Source organism: Mytilus edulis, chromosome 2 (genome assembly GCF_963676685.1).
Source record: "Mytilus edulis chromosome 2, xbMytEdul2.2, whole genome shotgun sequence".
Classification (NCBI taxonomy): Eukaryota; Metazoa; Mollusca; class Bivalvia; order Mytilida; family Mytilidae; genus Mytilus; species Mytilus edulis.
Window position 1 is genome coordinate 84603624 of NC_092345.1, and position 24183 is coordinate 84627806.

The 24183-nt window shown below is 30.3% G+C and overlaps 1 protein-coding gene across 24 annotated transcripts in view; it reads left to right on the forward strand.

Annotated features, from left to right (window-relative positions):
- The window catches only part of LOC139510349 (RNA-binding motif, single-stranded-interacting protein 1-like), a 146885-nt gene that overhangs the window by 92178 nt on the left and 30524 nt on the right, over positions 1–24183 (forward strand). For 14 of the 24 annotated variants that reach the window (XM_071296905.1, XM_071296906.1, XM_071296908.1 and 11 more), the window contains one exon: positions 10–69. The exons of the other annotated variants lie outside the window; for them this stretch is intronic. In XM_071296905.1, the coding sequence (XP_071153006.1) occupies positions 10–69 (60 nt within the window). The remainder of the gene's footprint in view (positions 1–9; positions 70–24183) is intronic. 24 annotated transcript variants of the gene reach the window in all.

Here is a 24183-nt window from a genome sequence, read left to right on the forward strand (position 1 = left end):
TCTTGACAGATTCCAACAAAACTTGGCATGAATATACCTGCAGTACAGAAACTACCTTTAGATACCCAGGTAATTAATGTAGATTTTGGGGTAGAAAAGGACAGAGGGTTTTATGGATGGACCATACTTGCCTACAGCTGATGCTATACAGAACCACAATAACTTTCCTGGAAAGTCAGACAGACAGACTAGAACATATCAGAATCATATTAATGATTTATTCCCCCGATATTTTTTTCTAAATTTTATGAGTTTCAAATCAATAGCATCAGTAACGATTTTACTTAACAATGTTAGAAGTTCTGATACAAAGTCTGGAAACACTATGAAATTTAATGTAAATTTCTTAATTTGAGATTTTTAATTTAAGATATATTTGTTTTGATTTGTAGTAGAAGCATTTATAGGCCCTTGAATTCGCAATGCAATTGGCTGAGCATACAATAATAGCATGCCTCTTTAATTAGCTTCTTTTAACTTTTTCTGGAAGAACAATTTACGGTGCAATGCACAGCCAGATCATATTATGATGTAAATTTCTTGAAACGTAAATTTCTGTTGAATTGTCAAGAGTGGAAAGCACTCCAATTATGTTGTAGTAATAATCCATTTGAAGATAATTTCCACTAGAAATGTTTTATCTGTTGGTGTTCCCTAGGGACTTAAAGTCAAGTAAACTGATAAGTCAACTAGAAAAGCCATATTTAGTCATTGTAACAGATAAATGATTCAACATTAGCTATTTTTTATACTCAATATAGATACCATGCTGAAGTATGAAAAAATAACCCACTTAATTGTTTAAATTCATTGAGGACACACCTGAAAAAAAGATGAAAATAGATTAATTCATTGATGAGTTTATAAAATATAAATGTAGACATGGGTCAGAAAAGAAATTGGGTAAAATTTTTCTTTCTTGAGGATGTTTTAAATGCTGATTAACACGAATATCACAGTTTATTTTAAGCTTGAATTAATCAGCAACATATCTTTGATATTTTAAAGTTTCAGAATGTTTTAAAAACAAGTCACTTTTTATGGACAAAAAACTAAATGTAACAGTCTGAAATATCTTACGGTTTTATGACCACTTTCTGTGAGACTTTGAATATTCCTGTTACTAAATAGATCATTTTAATCTTGTGCTTGATAAATATCCTTCTTTTTGAAAGCTTTATAATTCATGATTGTAAATGATGATAAATGAAGGAATTTTCTCTTAACATGTTCAAAACTAGTTTGATTATAAGACAACAAAAACCAAAAATGTTCTTAGTAAAAGGGTTTGTAGTTTGAGTGGTCATTGAAAAAATTTACTTTAGCTAATTCATGTTGATTTAGTACGCAAACCATTTTAATTATGGCTTTGTACATATAAGGTTGATACTTGAGAACGAATTGGAAATTTAGCAAATATTAACACATAGCATTTCATTTTAATGTGTTTTTTTGTTCAGAAAAAAAGCAAATTTTGAGAAATAGATAGTAGCTTCTTTAAATAAAAGTCTTCATGAGTAGTGAAACGTTGTATGGAGTAGATGTTTTTTGTGTTAAATCTGTCACCAAGAGCCAATGCACGTCGAGTTTAAGGGGGACTATCGAACATGCACAGCCCAAGGCACAGGGGGTCAGTCTTTCGCAAGACTTAAGCAATGGCAGGCAAAACTATAAAGCAAGCAGCAAGTTGTAACAGTTTTATATAGTAACAGGTCCAAATACTAATAATGATGCCAAAACAATTTACAAACAAATAAAGTCCAAATGTTCCAATTAATAACTTGTATCTCTCTAATTAATTAATGACAATTGACAAGATCCCAAAGTGTTGCTCAGAGCAATTATTTGGAAGCGACATGTTTCACAAAATTTACCTGAGTAATTAAATTAAATTTGTCACACAATTATTTCATAATTTCATATTTTCTAAAATAATATATTTTCTCAATAAAATTCACTTTAAAAACTTTTACATAAAAGAACACCTATAACAAATCTTCTAACCAATGGTAATCCAGCATAGAGCCTGAGTGCATTCAAATATTCAACAGCTTCTGCTGTTTGAATATACCCCTGCTACAATAATATGGCTTAAAACTTTTGTATGCCTGTAAAAATGGAAACTTGTTTGTTTATTTGATCATATTTTTGCAGTTGAGTATAATATAACCAATGATACATGCCACTTCAGAAGGGCAGCCCATATGTCAGTTAAACTTTAAGTCATCTCGAACAAAACTATATGGACCTCTTAGCTTCGTTCAATCATTATACTTTTTGTTAGATGGCCGCCTGTCCATAAACTTCCATATAGTGGTAAGTGCCATGAGCTACTTGTTAAAACATGGAAGTGCAAGAGAACTGTGTAAGATGAAGCATTGACTGTCATAGTGTTAATGTCACTACAATCGTATGGTATAAACCATGTCATTTAATGACAGCCATATTTGTCAGAATTCTGGTCGGAAAAGACATTGGATCCCACCCTAATTAATTAATGACATAGATTTACATGTTTTACATGACCATTTACAATAAATATATGTATATGGAATTCTTGCAACTACCACACTTTTATTATACTTCCACCTTGGAAACCGTTCAGGAGTTGTTGTCCCTGGATACATAGATTCATGGACAATATGGAATGTCACCTTAGACAATCATTCAAACCCATGTGTATGTTTGAATGAGAGCCTGGTATTAAATATACAATTAAAACTCAATCTTTGTGATTTTGTATTGTTACCTAGGGCAACCTTAGCATTTATACTTAGGGGTTATATCCTGTCACTTGATATGGCATACTTAAGGGATCACATTATTTCTCTTGGCTGCTAAAAAAGTCAGTTATTAGGAATTTAGTAGAAAATGAGATGACTGCTAAATTGATTTAAAAGTAAAAAGAAAATCTTTTGGCTGGATTCAAATTAACCATTAAATCATGTTGACCACTGAATTCAGTGAACCATGAGGGTAGGTTTTACTGTAATACAGATGAAAATAAAGCTATATGTTTAGTCATGAAACACATATCCATCACACATTTGTTATTTGGTACATAATCTTTACTATACATTTGCACTATCATTATTCAGTGTATTTTGATACTGAAATTCAATTGCACAGTTTTAATGTTTAAAAAGTAATTATTACATGCGAACATATTAAACCAGAGAACATTCTGTTAAGAAACAACAAAAGTATCTTTTGTTGTTTAATGTGAAACCAACTGTTTGATCAATTAAAGAAGAAATAGTAATATTTTGTTGAATACATGAAAGAAATTGGCTGTTTTTTATCCTACACTTGATAACATAACTTTTTATCCGACAGGCATTTGTTTTATAAAGATATGGCATGTTTATGCCCTTGTCTACAATGATGAAAAGGCACAAAAAAATGGTTCTGTATGATTTTTTTCTGGTACTTAAATAATACTCTCAAAATTTTCTTTTTTTGCACAGGTCTCATTGACTCTGTTTAAAGAAAAATGTTCTCCCCTGCAAGTAAAAAAATATCCGATCATTGTAATTTTGAAAAGGTAAAAAGAAACTGTAGTGATACCAACAGAACAACTATGTTTAAAAAATAAATAGAGTTAAAAGAACAATCAACATCTTGTATTTAAACTATTTCATCAGATATTAAAAGAAAAAATATATCTGGTGATTTGATGATTTTTTTTTCATTAGATAAAAAAGTTTGTAAATTATTAATGTGTTTAAGCTAAGCTTGATTTCCTGTAACATGTAATAGCTAGTAGGGTTGAGGCAACAGATAAATATTGACAAGTCAAACATGGCTGCTGTAATTTATAGAAGTAAATTTCATACTTATGTGACTTTCTATAAAATTTACATCACAATAATACAATGGACCATTAACTTGATGGGTTTGTACAGTCTTCTAATTACCATCATAAAAACCACAGAACCATGTTAAGTCACTTCGTTCTATGTTTAAAGTTGTTTTTTAAATTAAAAAAAAGAACGATTTCAGAAATGCAGATGAGATGAATAGATAATTTCAGTGATTTTCCTTTTTGAGTTTGGCAGTTTTCAGCATCATTTATGTTGTTTTTTGTGTAAAACTTGGTGGTTTTGTCATGTTTAATGTGACAGCAATATAAATGAGAGTACACATGTGTAAAATATAGTAGCAAGGGAGATAACTGATAGGAAATGATGATTTGAAATATTTAAAAATGAAAAGATTTTTTGGGCCAGAGGAGTGATATGATACCTTGTGGGTTTTTTGATATGGGGTTTTATTGTTGCTTGTCTGGTAACACAATATAAAGCAAGTATATTCTTGACATTATATTCTACAGGTATATATGAATATTGTCTAAATTAGTATATTGTATGAGCTTGCATTAGTGCAATTAATGTTCTATGCATGATATTTCCCCAGTATGTGTGCAATAATACTTGTATTTATGATTAACATAAAAAAAAAACCCAAGAATATCTTGTTTACCGAAATAATAAAGCCACTATTTGAAGTGTTGCATAGACTTTTTTTATGAACTCTACAGGAAAATTTAACATTAAAAATAGAGGTGTTGATAATCAATGAATTTCCACAAAAAAAAAATTATACTTTTACTTTTGAAAAGCTGTAAACGAAGCCTTTAAACCCTTTTCTTTATCCTTCAATAATTTTCACAATCATTTTAAACTCTGTTGGACATTTTGACAAATGTGAAAATTATGGAACATCATGATTCAGGCTTGCACAAGCATGCTTACGTATGATCAAAATTCATAAGGTTTTTGATGGATTCTTCTCTACTTCTTCACCAGAGACATGTTAACAAAAGAATTCATTAAAATACAAATGTGAAGACCTCATTTTGACTCCATCTTATATATCTATCTTATTAAAAACCAGTCGAGGGTAACAATATACTGACTGTTTTAAATTCATAAGTTTCAGTCGGGAATGATAAATGTTGACAATGATTTAGGCAAGGTCTTGCAAACTTTGAAAAGAAAGCGTTTTGTATTGATATTAAATGTGTGAATGGTCGAGCATGAAAGATAAACCTTTTTTTACATGTGGGTTTGTATGATTAGATAAATTTGACTTCTGTCAATAAATATTGAGAGAAAAACATGTTAAAAGGATCCATGCAATATTATATTCAATGTTCAATACTCCCCCTGGAGTGGAATGAAATTAATTCCCCTTCAGCAAAATATGATTTATTTTGCTTTATCGATGTGAATATCCCTGTCAACTGTATATGTTAATGAACAAACTTGTAGCATATATTTGAATCTGCTATTGCTTTTTCTTTTAACTGATAGATGAATTATTATTTAGAGGTACTTTTTAAAAAAAAAAATGGTGTCAAAACGTACAATCATACTTACTATGTGTGTAATGGGGTATGGTCAATGAAGAATTGTGTAATGTGTCATCTCAGTTCTAAAAAAAATGTTGTAGGTCATTCATTTGGAAAATTAATTTGATATCAGGTTTTTTGGCACAATTTGCTCCAATTTGATGTCTTGGTTGGCCATATTTTTGGTGTCCATTTATATTACAAGTTACAGGTGAATTTATAAAATTTTCAAAGAGTTATGCCCCTTGAACTTTAAGAGTTTTTCTCAGATTTGTTAAATCAAAATGACAAAAAAAATGCATTAGAATGAGAATTTTTTTCCCCTCTGAATTTCAGAAAGGAAAACATATATAAGAAAAACCGAAACTTATTTTCACAACTAATTATTATTTATTGAAACTTTTTATTTTGGAAGTTAAGTATCTTTTATCTTTTTATTTAACAATGCTATCTCATAGTTCCATAAAATTTATATTTAATTGGAATAGTTGTCAGGTATCTTATGTTTATTTCTAGACAATATCAAAGTTATTTTTAAGGCCCGTGATTTAATATCAATTTCAAACTGCTTTGAGAATTTAATTTAATGTTTGGAAAGCTTATCTTCATGTGTAGCTTAAGCCATGGTTTCCTCGTGACAGTCTTTCACACTACTATATATAATTCCCTACTCCAATAACCAACTAAATCCCTACTTTGGCTTGGATATTAGAATCTTGACTTATATCCTGTATCTTGATAATATAGAACTTATGTCTTAATTACTTCTAACCGTTTATTGAGATAATTTACATGTATATAACGTTTTAATTTAGTTACAAGACAGATAAATAAACAGGCATTGCATAATGTTTTTTGTTATGTTGCAAAAATAAACTTTTTATCTGCAAGAATACAAACATTAATATACTGTGATAACAGAAAAGCAAGCATATTGTAGTAAATTGGTTAGACTCTTATAACTAAACCTGAAGTCTGTATCAAAATCTTATCCATCATCTGAAGTCTGAAATTTTGAATGTCTTTCTTATTTGTCTTATAAAACAAAGATTTACAAATACTAAGTATTCTGAATCAATTTTGACTTGTCTAGAGCATCAGACTATCACATCAGACTTCAGAAATTAACAGGTATTCTCTTCACGTTGTTTTCAGACTATTAAAATATATGTTGTACCTCAATATGCTAAATTTTATTCCTTTAAATTTGTAATTTTGCTACCAATTGTTTTGATTCTAAAAGTTTTATCCCATTTTTTCATTTGAATTTGCCTTTTTTTGTGTCCACCAAGGTTTTATAGCCTTATGCACTTTTTACTTTGTTTAAATTAAATAGGATGTACCATTCTAGACTACAAATTGAATCCTGTGAAATTATAATTAGAATTTACCAACATGCCACCATGCCGACCGTTAAATTGACAGATACTCTGGAAAACAAAAAGTTTAAATGAAAGGTGAATTAATCAATTCTATAGAAACACTATTGCTTCCAACAAAGTGTTTATAGGTAGGGTAAATAGCGTGTTGGTGACTGTATTAATTGGCTCTCTCTTACAGATTTAAGTTCATAATATTGATTATTGTGAAATAGTGTATCAAAAATGCAACCTTAAATTGATAAATTACAGCTTCTAAATTCTCAATCAATCTGTTTTAATGGTAGAAAATTGATGTTTAAATTGGAAGGTTAAACATGGCTAAATGGATTTAATCTGAAGTACTACTATGAGAGTGACTTTTTGTTAGCTTAATTAATCATTATTTGTTGCTTCTTGTTGCCGAACAAAGCTTTCTCGTAATTTTTGGAGTATTTTATGAATTAATTAAATATATATTGTATGAGATTTTCTAATTGATTGTTTTTTTGTCTTTACTTTGGTCAATCTGAATAATGCATTAAGCAAATAATCAATGTGCACTTTATGCAGTATGGAATGGACCTCTGGTTTATAATTAGTTTTTCAGACAACTCGGGCCGATTTACCATGTTTAAGCTGGTGACGCAAGCTTGAAAAGAAATGAAATCAAGCTTCAGGGATATGCTTCTTCTGAATAATTTAAATAATTTGAAACTTTTTAGATCGTTGTGGAAGATAGGGTGTGAATTTTACCATAATTATTTGGTCATGTGACTTAAAATCCAATTATAGGAAACTTAATCTGGTATATAAAATCTGTTTATTGAAAACAAGACAGTAATTTAAAACAAATACAATTTATTATGGTTCTACTATTTCTCATATGTTGTCTAGTTACTTTCTTTATAAATGCTAAGAATTTGTGTTCTCATATAATTTATACAGATGATTTTAAAGATCTACATTACAGTTTATAAAACTGAGGTGGGGTTGAATGCATGGATAACTCTTTAAAAAAAATATTCAGTTTTTACAACACTCAAGAACACTTTAAGAATAGCTGAGAATAGCTTATAGTAAGAAGAGATGCTCATCTAAGTAAAATTCTGTTATTTGAATTTTAATGGTATTTGTATAATGTGAAATCCACCCATCATTTTTTTTTCATTTCAAGTATGTAATAAGAATCTTAAGATACTTATGTTTTTCTGATGACAAAAGATATTGTATAACCATTGATAAGGACTGTTGTTATATAATCAAAAGTATAAACAGGTTGTCATACAGAGTTCATATGGATTAATTTTAAGAATTAGATAGAATAAACTGTCCAGGATTCAGGATGTTTTTATTCCTTAGCAGATTAGTGAATGTAATTCCCTCTATAGGTACTTACTCCATTTAAGGATGTCGTCAATGTGATTTTGCATTTCCCGTCATTATATTATCCGATTTCCTGTATTTCCGTTCAGCTAACTACTTGTAGGAAATAGTCATTCAGGATGTCCACGTGAAATAAGCTATTTTACGTATAAGTATAACATGTCATCTTATAAAAATGTCTAAGAGTTTGTTAAATTTGATAATTTTTTAAATATCTTCATGCATACAGTAAATGTATTGACCTACAACAAAATTGAAAATGGTTTTGCCCCTACATGCAAATAAGTCTTAATTTAGCAAAAATGGTCTATTTAAACATCTCCCCTGTGAACCCTCTACTTGTTTTTTAACCAAGATTCAAACATGATTGAAAGGTCCCAATTCCAAAATTTGGTCATCTTTGGTGATTTACTATTTCAGATTATTTTATTGAAAAATCATATTTTGAATTAATTTTTTTGTATGAATGTGGTCAGCAAAAACAATTATGCAAGATAAGGGGTGTGTTTGATCTGTTATAAAGGTGATTGTGTCATTATTCTGTTGCTGAGGAATCTCGCAATAAAATCCAATCACTCAAAAAAATCTTGATCAAACCAGGTGACCAATACAGAATTTCTTGAGCCTCTAGTTTTAAATGCAACTTTCTGTAGTGGGTTTGTAAACGAAACAGTAGGAACTGTATAACTACAAATTTAATTCATCTATCAATAAAGATTAAAAAAACTAATATTTATGATGTAAAATTATATCTACAGAAACAGCTGGGTCTCAATATTTCTTAGAAGTAGAAACTGGTTGAGATCCAAGCTGTTTGTTTAGACTAACAGTTTTAATTGTGTATATTGTATTCAGGATTGATTTTCCATCAATTTATTATAATCCCATTTAGGGATTTGGGGGACAATAACACTTTAGATCAATACTGGATACAGTGTACAAAACTTTCCTGAGTCACATGACTAAATCAATGAAATGTACAACCCTGTCATGTGACTTTGTAGTACTCTAGATAGGGAAGATTGCAATTAGCTGTCAGTCATACATCAGAGAGCACATGTTTCCCTCTATTCCCATTTTATAAGAGGCAGCTGTGTTTAGGACTGGCGTAAAATATTCAAGTAGACTTGTGACCTATAACTTAGTGTGTATGTGTTCACTGTTTGCACAAATTGAGTGTTTTAAGTTATAAAAGTTGTAGTGGAAATAGTAATTCATATTTGGATTTTGTTTACAGATAATGGTAGGTACACTAAGATAAATTTAAAAGATTTGTGGTTATTGAAAAATCAATGAATCAGATTTAATCTAACAATTTCTTTTCACCTGTTATATCCAATTTTCTGTTGCATTAGAGGATAATGGAAAAGCAGAAAATTACATCACTAAAATGATAAAAACTTTTTGTATCAATTTAAAGAAGAAAATGCAGTTGTTACATTATGTGCAACAGATCAGCAATTATTGCATGCAACAAAGCTACAAATTCCCACTGTGAAATGGGCTGAAATGAGAAGAAAAGCTCTCCTAAGAGCATTCCTGCCAGCTCTATTACTACAATTCTCAAAGCACTGATGTTTTTCTTGCATTATTGATGAATTAACTTGTAGTTAATTCTGTAATGAAAAACACAAGTTAAATCACTAAACACATCCATAAAACGTAGAAACTCAATCAACTCTACACACTATTATTGTCCAACATTGCAGGAATTGTTTTTCTTTGATGTTAAGGATATCTGCGAATGAAGTAAGATTTTTGATTAGTTTAGAAAAGAAACATCAGTAACATGTAATATATTTCTCTTAGCTTTCATTATATTTATGTAACTGAGGGAATCAAAACTAATGCCATAACCTCAAGTGTGCACAAGAAGCACAAATATTATGTTATAATAGATCAATTGTAAAAATAAATAGATAAAACATTGATTTCGTGTGTAAGAGATATTGCAATTTTATGTTGGTTAATGTAAAGAATTCAGTCTTAAAACCCATTCAGGAAAATACCATGTAATTTAGCTACTAAATAAATACCACACAGTTTAATCAACAATTTATCAGTGATTCTGGAATCCTAAATGTATATTCGTTGTAAATTTTGATTGCAAACCACAAGTGAAATATAAATTATAAAAATTGAATAACGATAAGGACCTATCCTTAAATCACATGACCGACCATCTCCTTGTTTTTATGATCAAGTTCTCCATGTAAACAGGTTTGACAAGTTATGATGGATTTACTGTCCATACTTTATATAGGTCATACTACATAACATGTCTATCTACTAATTGGTATGCCAAAATGTCACATTGGAGAATGTGTGGTGTAAATCAAGCACCCCATAAATAGGCAGGTATAACACACAGGATGGGACAATGTTCGAAGGGGTAGGGGGATGAGCGCCAGAAGATGCTCTTTTCATATGCATGGCAAAATATTGTACCATTAAGTTGTTATGTATACTAAGCTATCAATTATTCCATGCACCTAATAAATCTTTCTAAACACCAAAATTTCAATGCAGTTGGTCTTGGAAAAACCTGTCTTTAATGGTGACAGATCTTCAAAAACAGTTTTTTGGATGATTTTTTTCCCCCTTTGCTTTAATAATTGTCATTTAAAATTATTTGCCTCATGGCAAAGAATATGCAAAGTACATAAGATTTTTAAGAGCAACACCTTTTTGGTTTTGTACACAATATAGCTGCAAGTACATGTTTGTTTTTTGTCACTAGATACTTAACATTTTGTCTGTGTAATGGGACGTGAATTTGATTGATGGTCCTTCCCTAACAATCATTTATAAATAATGGCTGATTATAATTAAAAGTCTAGAAAGAGGCGACATTGATAAATTATAAATAAATTGGAAAAATATCTGGTAACAACAGCTTGTTTTAATATTATTTTCATAATTTTGTTAAGGTTCTTAATGTGTTCTAATCATCAGATGTTTGCAGGTAGCTATGTGTAAATCACAATAAGGCATTTAGCAGCTTTTCTTTTGCTTAATTCTTGGATGCCTTCTTGTTGAAATTTGAGTTTTACAGTTCAGAAAGTTTTTGGACATGCTTTTAAACACAAAATTTGATAAATAAATAAATGTGTTTACTGGATTAACCTCAGTGGAGTGAGTGTTATAAGGTATGGCAATGCTGCTAACTGTTAAATCTGAACCCTAACATTTATAAAGGATTTCTATTTTGTAACCAGAATTGGTACATTAAAGTGGCAAAAACAAATGAGTCTAAAATTTTACCCTTACAATGCCTGTAGTGTTGTCTTTATCTCCTTGAGGACATATTTCCCTCTCATATGATTTGGCTTAAAAATAGCCTTGAAATGTACATACATATCTACATGTTATGCATACTATTAAGCTCTTAGTATGTCTACTTAATTTCAGTGTGTATGAAATCTTTACAATATTGGAAAAGTCATTAACAAGTTTATTCAGTAGAAATTTTAAACTTGTGATTGAGTATTTCCTTTTCCTGTAGTTCAAAGCCAAAAGTACTTAATAGAATAAGTTTATCCTGGCTAGTACTTTGAATAATGGTTGCTTGATATGTATCTAAAATATATCACATTTGGCCATTAACTCTTGTTTTTTGGTTTTTTTTTGCATAGAAAATTCTAGTAAAACCTTTTTTTTACCATGGCTAAATTGTATTTGAGATAAGTCTCAAATTAATGTAGGTCACCATGCCCTAGTTTTTTTTTATTTTCATCATGTTCATAGTGATAACAATTCTACAAAATAACATTGTTTTATGTCTACTGAAAAACTCCTATTTCACTTTTGTATCTTGTTTCTGAAATAAAATTAACAAGCTCATAGTATTGGGTGTAGTGTCCTTTTTATTCTCCAAAACATAGTATTTAGGTCATTTCAGAGTTCCTTTAGTGTCAGCAGCCTCTATCAATTCAATCATTCCTCTCTATAAATAGATTTGTGATCTTTCCTTGTGGTTTTTCTTATCAGTTAATTAAGATATTCTGATATTTTCAAGAAAAAATATAAACCTTGTAATTTTTAGGATGATTCATAGAATTGAAAGAGAAAATATAAAAGAATTTGACCTTGACTATGAGAGATTGAGAACATAACAGGAAGGAGTTAATAGCAATTCCTTTGAGGTCTGCTGTTAACAGTTCATGAAGTAATGACCCATGGGAAGGGTCGTCTGATTTTTATAAATCTTTTTAGGATATTCTAGGAAATCTTGAATGTCTGGGAAAAAGTTACTTACCAACTAATGTCTTGTAATATCATTGCACACTGGCTTTTTCTATTTAAAGAGAAAGGAGACATTTAACTGTTTTAGTAAGGTATCATAGGTCATCTTGTCCATTTGTCATTTGTCTTCAGTATTTGGAATGATTGGTCACTGCAGTCCTTTTCATATTCCATCTCGGTTGTGTGTCTGTAACTGTAATTGTTTTATATTAACCACCAGTCAAGATCCTTCAAACAAAAACACATGATTATTAGAAAAAACACAACTTCTGCAGTTGTTACATAATCTTTTGATTAATCTTAGATGTGAAATAAGAGGTTGCTACTAATGTGTACTTTAACATGTCAGACCAGTTTTATTTTATTTGAGATAATAGATGTGAAGAATTTGGGAAGGAGCTTTATAAGAGATGGGCTTGTTCCATACTTCTGAAAAAAATTCAACATTTAGTGTTTATGTCATCAAGGTTACACTGTATAATAAATAAAACACTTGTGAGATGAATCACAAGGACCCATAAGATGGAGAAATGACAAGTCACTTACAAGTATATAGATGAACATTTTGGATGAGGTCATTATAGTTGATGCAATACAAATTCTAGGTACAAAGTTCATCTCCTTATGACTATTTCCATCATCATTCAGTATGGAATAATCAATTGTATAAGAGTCTTAAATTCATCAACAGAATTTCTTTATGACAAAACATATCATTTATACATAAAAACCTGATGGTATGCACCTTTTTCCAGACTAAAGATTTAATAACCTCAAAGTATAATAAACAGATCTTTTAAAGATCAAAAGGAAGAATCAGTTAGAGGAAATACAACAGTCCTATCACTCTTCACTGCTGCTTCCTTGTGTAAAGATACCACCATGATAATTATCTCAACTTCCTGAAACACAAACCCTAAGAAAATATAAAAACAACAGGTATTATCTTAATATTCCTGCTTTTATCTTGACCACTACAGGTGCTACTACTTGTTTTTTGCTGTGATATAGGTGTCAAATGACTGTCTGTGTGTGTGTGTTGTCCACAGGTTGAGAGTGATGGGGTGTTTTGTACATGATTTTAACTAAATTAAGAGCATTTTGTTGCTTTTACTGGATATTTTATGGCTTCATATTTTATATGCCTCTTGGCTCATTTTCTTGTTTGAATACTTTTTGAAGTAAATTTGTTCACCCTTTATGTTGCCTCTTACTGACCAAAGCCTTGTAGTTGTGACAGTATGATAGACAAGTAATATGTCCATTGATGTTAGAGGATCTAGATGTAGAATAGACAGTACAATAGTTCATGGGAAAATATTTCACACTAACATGAAAGAATTGAATCTTGAGTAGACGGTTTGTATTAGTTTACGACTTCTGTTTGGCCTATTCAGGGCTGGCATCCACAGTTTCAAACTTTATTTTGCACCATCAGCTTAGTTGTCCCTGACTGAATGACTGGGATTGACAACTCTATAGTTGTCCCTGACTGAATGACTGGGATTGACAACTCCATAGTTGTCCCTGACTGAATGACTGGGATTGACAACTCCATAGTTGTCCCTGACTGAATGACTGGGATTGACAACTCCATAGTTGTCCCTGACTGAATGACTGGGATTGACAACTCCAATCAGACAACTGATGATTGGGAGGGACTGTCAAGGAAATGTCTTAGTTTTCTTTTGAATACCATAACTCATATGGCTACGGTACTTGCACTAGAACTCTACCTTGGAGGTTTGGTTTTCCCCATTATAAAATAAAACAGAAACCAACAGGTCAAATAGAGCCAACTTATGGTGAATAGTTTAGAGGTAATGACCTTCTTTTTTAAGGACAGAAATCAGCATTCAATAAAATTGTCCATTTATCTTAACATTAGGTTATTTTATGACCACATGGACAGATGGACATTTAACAGGCTTTATGTGATTTCACAGCAGTAACTAACAACTGTCCTTACAAACTAAGGTCAAAGGTCAACATCCAGCATATGCATGACATTCTACTACAAGTCTAGACTGACAAGTGCTTCTTTCTGTTTTTTATCATTAAGAGTAGGACAATTATTTTGATTGAACATTTCAGTATTTATATTTCATTACATTTTATAACTTATAAGAGTGTCAATCAATATTCACATCATCATAATATGGTTTTCTCCCAAATTATCATCTTCATCATCTGTACCTCCTATACTAAGGTTAACTTAAATAGGTCATTTTTATAATGTTTGGGACTTTGGACTCTGACTTTGGTTAAAAGGTGTCATTATGTAGACTGGTATTTAATCACAGAATTTATTGATGTTATTAGTACTGATGCCGTACAGCCGCTCAATTCTATAGAGAAAAAGCCGATTCTTTTATAACCAGCAATTGTCCCTGATACCACTGTGTCTCTTACTACAGATATCAAATGCAAATTGGTGAGTTATAAAGATTGTATAAATAGAGAATCGGGGATAAATATCCATTTTCTATCAATCGTTAGACAAAGAGTCTGTAGTTTATAATCAAAATGGGTAATCATTTTTGTAACAATTGTGGTTGACATGCAGAGGAGATGCAGAGTTGAGATTTGCAGCTTCAGTCATTGTTATAATTGTCCAAGACAAAGACCCTTTGTTGAGATGACTGATAACCCTTGTAGGAATATTTTTCTGTGTGAAGATCATGGCGTATACACTTACAGAGTGATAGAAAGCATGACCTAAGTCAGTTTATAGAGGCAGATACAGATGTTTGATGATATTGTACGGGTGTATTGTTCAGTTGCTGTCTCACTGATGTTTGAACTCGTGTTGGTATGAAAAAATTATATTCACTGGTTTACACAATCACAGTTCAAGCCTTAAGCAGTCAATATCAAATTGTTGATGAACATATTTCCAACCTTGAGCAAAAAATTGTTTATGCAATGGTTTTAACATCATACAAATGTGTTTTTTTTTCTTGAAGTCCTTGACTAAAGTTTTCTGTTTATGCAATCATTTCAGGTACTTTGGGGACCTTAAAAATGTTTTTTGTGTGTTCAGAAAACCAAAAAACTAAAAAAAAGTTGTTATGTGTGGAATAAGATTTAGAACAGACAAGTGCTTGTCCTTCACTTGAGCAGCTAATATTTTATACTGCCAGATCCCCCTTCTTAAGGTTTAAGTAGAGGCCATATGTATTAGTATACTTCATGAGAGTTTCTGTATACCTAGGACAGTAAGCATCCTTTAGAGAGTGTAGGCAATAAATCATCTTCTGTCTAAACAACCCTGTGTACTGTTGTATACAAAGAGCGTTACTATAGACTAGGGAAACCTGCTGTTTTGTTTATCATAGTGATCAAGTGATGTATACATCATTCATGTCATTTCCATTCAGTTTGGGGAGCCTGTTTTTCATAGATAACCATTTTAATGTATCCATTTAGTTTATATTTTCAAAAGATAGCAAAGAAATTAATGACTTGAATATTGATATTGTGCAATGGGATTATTGGGATACACAGAAACACAATTTGTATTTCTGATCTTATATGCATGGTAATATAAAAGGCTTCTTTATAGACTAGTGTCTATCAGAAGTCATATTTATTGAAATCTGTGAAAATTTACATTTAAAACTCATTTTATTTGAATATTCTGTAAGATATAAATTCAGATCCAAAATCTTTCATTGGGAGCATCAGTACATAAAGTTTTCTGTAGAAGTCAATATTCTATTAATTCTTGGCTAATATCTAAAGAAGCTGGTACATTATAATAATTATTATCAGAAGTTTGCACAGAAGTATATACTATTCATTAACTTTGTAATTTTCATTATTGAGTGGCAATTAACTGCAAGTTATTATTTTGATCTCATAAAATATGCCCCTTACTTCTTAAAAGCTTCCTTAATAATTATACCAGTGTTAGGAAAGGGGAACAATTTTAAATCATTTTAACGATATTTTTGATAAAACATATCCCTGGAAGAATGATGGAGACCATTATAGATTGATCAATGCCAAACGATATAAGTAACAGTATTTTTTATTCTCTGTACAAAGGCATATTATTATATCATTACTGTATTATTGCTGTATCAATGGATAGAGGCATATGTCGGTAAATCGATTTACGAACAAACATTGAGGAAACAATTAGCGATGTTTACCTTGGAATGTGAGTTATAACATCACCTCTTTGGAAGGTAAAAGAGAGTTGGGAATGTAGTATCTAACACGTTCAGACAGACTATGTTTTATCATTGTTACTAACATCATGTTCATATCATCAAATAATACATTTCATCAATAGGAGGGAAGATGGCAACTCATTGATTAGGTTCACATTTAGAGTAAATCTGGAGGACATAATTTTTTCACCAGTGGGTAGGTGTTGCTAATTTATTTCTTGCTATCTTTATTGTTCTGATAAAAGTAAGAACTTTAATTAATCAAGTACATAATTCTTTAATGAACAACATTCATGTTATGTGAAATCATATTTAGATTAAGAATTTGTTTACTAAAGTTGATGGAAGTTATATAGTAACTCTTTAAGAAGAAATGCAGATGATTTTTCTGTTAAACGTTTTTCTGAATATTGCAAACAAAAATTCATCAATAATCAGTAAATGTTAATTTGTTGTTTTTGGCAATGTTTAATGAACTAAGGACACAGTTTTGGGGTTATAATGTTTATTGTCTGGAGATGTTCCTTTGATTGATATACCATAAGCACTCAGTTGTGTGGTCATCATTAACTAATTCAATGTCTAATAGAATAAAATGTTGGTTTTTTTACAGAACTGTTGCATTGATTTTTATGTATAGAGGGGGAAATACCTGGGACCAAAAATAATGTTTTTGGGGAAAAGGGAGTAAATAAAGGATGGAGTGTCTTTCATCATCTGTTTTAAAAAAAAAAAAAAGGACACAAATTAAATGAGATCGATCAAGGTCTGTTGGATAAATAAATTCATAATCTGTACTTTATCCAAAAAGCATTAACCTAAATCTACAAGACACACCTTTTAATAACCAGGTTTGCTACCAGCTGAAGTGATTTATCTTTCAACAAAAAATTGATTTTTATTGGCAAAATAAACAGAAAATGGCAGAAAAAGTTTTTAAGTTATGACATGAGTTTAAAAATTGGTTTTTTAAATTTCTGCCTCCTATAATTAAAGGCTGATATTTAATGTCAATTTTGTAGATATATTTGTGTGGGCATGTCTTTGACTAGAAGGTATAATATGTCACATTTCACCTGTTAGGGGGTATATATCTCTATACTTGTGTAAACGAGCGTACCTGTATAGTAAATACCTATCATATCTACAGTCATTCAGGAGTTACATGGTTTTTGTCGGGTGAAGTGCTTTATTTCTTAGTTTAAAAGTAAGTCATTACACAATTAAAAAGTGATAAACAAAAAAAAAGAGTTAAGACAAACTTGTTTAGAAAGATTTGATTTAATTTTTTTTAAAAGTTTATAAATGTATGAAAATAAAACATGTAACAGATTTTTTTTTAAATGAGATTTTCTTTGCTTCAATATTAAAAACATAAGATTTAAAGGTTTTTCAAGGTAAAGTTTTTTTTACTCATTTGTTCAAAGGAATATTTTCTTACTTGTTTCATTTTTGATTGAAATTGTAAAGTTCATATGTGTTTGTATCGGTCATGTTGAAACATCCTATGTTTGGTCATTCAAAATGTCACCAACAAGTTTCAATAGTTTTGTAAATATTGACTTAATTTGAAGTGATTAATTAATCAGAACACCTTTGACAAGGTAACTTATTTATGTTAAGAGTTTTTATGTAAGCCTCCATGATATTTCCATTCCTCGCCAATCGGAGATCATATGATTTCAAACATCCAATTGTTGATTGATGTAAGTTTTATCAACATAAATATTGTGATATTTTTTTATATTTTTAAAACTAAGAATGAATAACATCTTGAAATGATTGTTTACGCCTTACATAGAACTAGAAGCATTGGTTCATGTAAGACTATGTTATATCTGTTTGATATGGTAGTACATGTACTATACACCAGAAATATCCCAACTGTTTCATTTAAGTTACACTGACCATGCTATTAAATGAATCTAATTTTAACCTAAGTGAAAGGTCACCTGATTGTGACTCCTTGAAGGGATTCACCAGACCTACATGTGACATATCAGAAAATGGGGTCAATGCACTCAATTTAGTTTTGATGAAATTTCTAACATTTTGTTATTCAAAGAACTCTGATGAAAACTTGTGAAGATGTTCAGCACTTGTTTGAATTCCTAAAAAATAAAAAAAAGTATTTACTGTTAAAACCTGTGTTTGAAAGTATTCTAGTACACTTCTGTTGCTGAAAATTAAACCTTTAGACTGGAGACACCTTAAGTGATCTTCACAAAATAACCTGGCTACTTAGACATTTTTATGTGTCTATTAACTTTATAAACATACATTGTTAGGGAATTTAAAAGTTTTATGCCCCTAGTATAGAGGCTATTTTATTGCTATGTCTGTTTGCCGATTTCAAATTTGATGTGTTAGCATTTCGTTGTTATCAAGAAATATTTTATGGTCAGACAGGTATCTCCTACTATGTTTTCTCATCTCTCAAACACTGGTATGCCATGATTCCAAAACTGTGAAGGAATAAAGTAGACTTAAATGGGTATTTATGTTTTATTTTGTAATATTCGCATCATAAGTCATTACGATTAAATGTAATGCTTTATAAATCTATGCAAACATTTAAGAAAGGGGTCACCCTGATATCGTCATTTTGCATTGGTTTATAAAATTATTTATCTCAGCTTGCAATGTAAAGCATATATTATTTAGAATTTTTAAATTTGACAAAGTAAAATCTTGGGATATATACATGGCATAACCATATCTATGAAAGCTATAATGGTTTATCAACAGAGTAATCCATTAAAGATTGAAAATCTTGGGTAAATATTGAGCTCTGGTCCTCCCGCCACGAAATTTAATAACTGTTATTTGTAAATCATGGTTGTACAATGCCAGTGTTTGAAATAAATTGGGTCTTTTGGACAGTCAGGATGGCTGCCATAAATTCCTCTTTATGGCCTAATTTAAGTGATATATGTACCCAAAAAACTTTCTAAGTCAATTATAAAGGCAGTCCTTTAATGTATGATACAAGTAATAAAACCTTTTGAGGACAGACGATTTAGTTTTGTTTTACATGTTGTTCGTCTTTTTGTTTGTGCATGTATTTTTTTCGGGAGTCCAGAGTAGGTGGTCGATTTAATACTTTATATATGTTTTTAACCAGCTCTGCAATATGTACCACTACTTTAAGGAGGCAATAAAACTCTGTATTTATCATTTATTTGTACAAATCAGGTGCATTCTTATGACAAAACAGAGCCTGCAATGATATAAACTTGCTCTTAAGGACTCATTAATCTTTTAAGTTTAGAAGTAATTGGTTTAAAAACAAACTCAGCACAGAATATATAAAGTTTGGATTGTTGCCACAGTTTTACAGCTTTGTAGAGATAATTCTCTTACATTTATTGCCACCAATTCAATTTTAACTAAATTTAATAAAAGTATAATTAGTACAGATAGGGGTAGGTATTTTGATCGGCTGGCTATCAATTACGCCCTTGTTTCATGAAAATACTATAAATTGACTTATTTTTATGAAGGGACTGTTTATAAATCTTAAACAAAATCTTCAATTCTGAACTTGACTAAAAATGCCTTAAGGATAAATTTCTGGAGTAGCACTTTGCAAATTAAATTTTATCCAAGCACCCCATATTCCCTGTTAGTCACTGTAACTAAACAAATCATTGCAGTTAAGAACAGCATCATTGATCTGTTATAACAGTTCTATGTTTATAACTGAAATTATTCTAAAATAAGAGAGAACTTTTATCCAAAAAAGCTAAATGGCCAGTCTATATTGAGAGGCGATCAATCTTCAATTGCTTTAACTCTGGAAAATATCAGACCTTTTTTATCTTCTTTTTCTGAAGATTTCCAAAGTCTAAGCCATTAGCAATTATCTATGAGCTGTTTTCATCATTAACAAGATCAGTTTTACAGTAAAGGTTAATGGTTAAAACAGTTTGGAAACAGGAAAAATGTTTTTAGAATGTTGTAATGTAAAAAACATTTTGACGTTTGATATGAAATTCATTTTGCTTTTCTTTAAGTAGCAATTGTATTTAGTCAGAGCTTTTAGATAATACAGGAGTTGATGTACTTTTGAAAGAGTGTAGGGTGTAAAAATTCACAAACAATTTTTGAAAAGATCTGGCATGGTTAATGCTTAGTGATGTAATTATTTTGCATACATTAATATGACCTTCACTAAATAAAAAAAGGTACTTCTTCAACTTGTGATGATTAAACATACAACATTATCATTGACATATATGTTTCTTCTAATGTTTATTGTCACAAAAATGTCACAAATGGCAATTAATAATTGTCATAAATCGGTTAATTATGTTTAGGAAATATTTTAGGTCAATATCTCTTTTTTTCTCTATAACTTATTTAAAATCAAATTGTACACCAAGTTTGGTCTTTAGAAATAAATGTATTGATGTACAATTATCATCTAAATACTCAATTGAAGTTTAAATAAAACATTTCTACAACTTCATATTTGATACTGTAGTCCGACTATTGACATATTTTGGGGTGATCGCACTGTAAGACATACCCATTTAAACTTCATTTTAATTATTAGTCATAATTAAAATAATAATTGCCATTCAGTAAAGTATAGTGTTATTTGAGAAGAATGTCTCTTTCTCTTGGTAAAGTAAATAATTTTGAAAAACTACAATTTACTATTGAACTAAATATAGATAATACAAATTGTATAATGGAGTGTTCTTTGAGAAACACAAGTTCATTGTCGTCATGACGGGACTATTGATTCATAGGATTTTATTTAATTTTTGTTCTGAATCAGAGAGAACCTCTCCCAATATGAAATATATGTCCTTCGCCGCTCAATTAAACAAGACAAATTTATGTACCTGTCTTGCTCAGGTAATTGTATTTTTGATCAATTTTCCACCGATTTAAAAAGGAATTTGTTTTCACAATGTCTTATAGGATAATCTTATTTACTGACCTGCACTGCCTTTACTTTGTGTGGTATTCAGCCAGATTAATCAGTTAATCACAGTCAACCACCCCATTATTCTCTGTTAGCCCATGAAAAGTCACAGTAGTTGTAAGTTTGATACTTGGTGAATGGTTGATTGTTAATTTGTTGTGTAATTTATTTTACAAATTCAATTAAAACTTTCTTTAAAGGAATGTGGTTTATATAAACAATATTAGGGAGAATTTTGTACAAATTTCTATTGACTTGGTAGTATTATGTGGGATAGGATTTAATTGTGATCAAACAGGTGTATCAGGAAACATAGTAAGTTAATTTTCTAGTATTTAGGATGCTGTTAGTTAACTCTGGGAAACCATTTTACTTCAAGTGTATGTAAAACAAAATTGAAGTTTCAAATTTTTATTTCAAATACCGGTATTGAATAACACATAAACATTTATAAATATATAAATATAATGTTCTGTGTAAAATTCCAAATGGTTTATAAATAACTGATAATTTTCAAACTTTTGTAAAAGTCAAATAAAACATTGATTATATGTGTAAAATTGATGTTACAATATCCCTGATATGTCATTTTATTATGTCATATTTTTTGGTTACAAAAACATTTTGTTAAATAGATTTGTGAAAGAGTAAATCCTGGTTATCAGCTTATGGATAGAGAATTTGAACAACCAAAATATGTAGGTCAAGCGATTATAGTTTTCAGCTTAAAGAGTCATAAAGGGACTTATATTTGTTTACTGTGTAGGTCTGTCCATATAACATTATTACAGGGATAGTGGTCAAAGAATTTATGATATCCTATATACAGAAATTGTTTGCTAAGGACTTTGGGCGCCTGGTGGTTGTAGTCTGAAGCATTTGATATACAGAATTTTCTACAAAACCTTTGACGTAGGCATAGTTTTAGATATAGATAAAAGATTTTCTCATAAAAAATTGTCAATTTTTAAAGGTTTTATGAATACTCCAAACTGACAAAATAATAAGTTTATAAGTGGATAGCTTGTTCATTTGGCACAGTATGGTAAGGTATAAATTATCTCTTATATCAAGCTTTTTCTCCCTATATTAAACTTTTCGGGTGACACACATAACAGTTTTCAAAATGGTAATTTTAATAAAAGTAGGCGCTTAGCTTAAAAAGTGCCAATTTGTTTTGAAACAGCCAAGAAGTGTATATAAAAATCAAGGTTTTTAAACTGCATTGACTGTGAATCAAATTATGGCTGTCATATTGAGATAGTATTGGGCAGCTGCATTAAGTTTTTTTTTTCTTGTATCAGATAGGAATCTTGAGCAATTTGCTCCTGTTTTCAATATACAATACTTTGAAGAAATCAGTGGATGATTATACACAATTGTTCCTATCTATATAATACAGATATTAATGAACCATTGTATTATTATTCTGTCAGTATTTGATGAGATATTAATCTGTCGGCACTCATGTCCAATGGAAAACAAATTCTCCACATTTTTAGGGATAATTGCACTATTAAATTGAAGTAGGTCACATGACATGGTAGTTCATATTGTGATGTTCAAGCTTTGAATTAATTTTTCTTTCAAAAGGTATGTTGGTTTATTCTGGGGTTTTTCTCTGCACCATGTATAATTTAAAGGTTGAAATAAACCGCAGCAATACTTGCATATTCTGCACGAAGTATTCATCTGTTGAACTGTGAAAAATGTCAAATATATTATCACATACAAGAATTTGAGGTTGGGCTTTTAATTTGTTTAAAAGTATGTACAGTGTACATGTACTTTCGTGTTAATAAAAACCAACTCTCACACAGTGGGCTATTATAGCAAGCTCTGAGTGGTTATTAATTAGATGAAATAATTAGGGAAAAAGATCTCGTTCACGGCAGTTCAATATCATGATGAAAGAAAATGTTATTAGAATATCCCATCAAAGCTTGCCTGTTTTCTGCAAATAATTATCTTAAAACCAATCTAGTTAAATGGTGTATAAGTATTTTTACCTACTTGTGCTACGTTTTTTAACTATCAAAGTCATCTCTTTTCATACCAACATTATAAACATGCTTCAGGCTAATTTAAATAAAGATGGCAGTGACAAATGATTGCTTTTAGAAAACACTATCCCATTTCATTTTCTCAGGTTGAAATATCTGTGGTCTTTGAATTTCACAATGAAAACTTTTTATATATTGAACTTTTATTCTATAAAATGCAATGTTTAATATGCAGATGACTCGATAATTGCAAATCACATGAGTTTGATGACATTATTCATACATACAATTTTCTGCTCTGTTAATGTAAGGACATTATTACTGGGAACACTTGATATAACAATTGAGATAATAGAGTGTTTAACTTACTGGAGAGGGGCACTGAAGCCGAGAGAAAATCATTATGGGGATAATGGGAGTTACAGGCAGCATTCTGTCTCTGTATTAATTGAAATAAAAATGAACTTATATAAAAAGTAATTAAAGTGTGCATCACGAAAGCCCCCATTTAAGTGTTCAGTAAAAATGCCTGACATTCACAAGCATAATCTATGCTCAGGGTTTCACCAATTTAACTAGAGCCAAAGATAATCATATAGGATAGGTTCTTATTGGTTCCATTTAAATTAAGTTTGATTATCATCACTTTTAACTTCCTGAAGTTAAAAAAATTATACTTTGATGAATGTGCAAGAAAACCTATCTGAAATTCATTGGAGAGAAA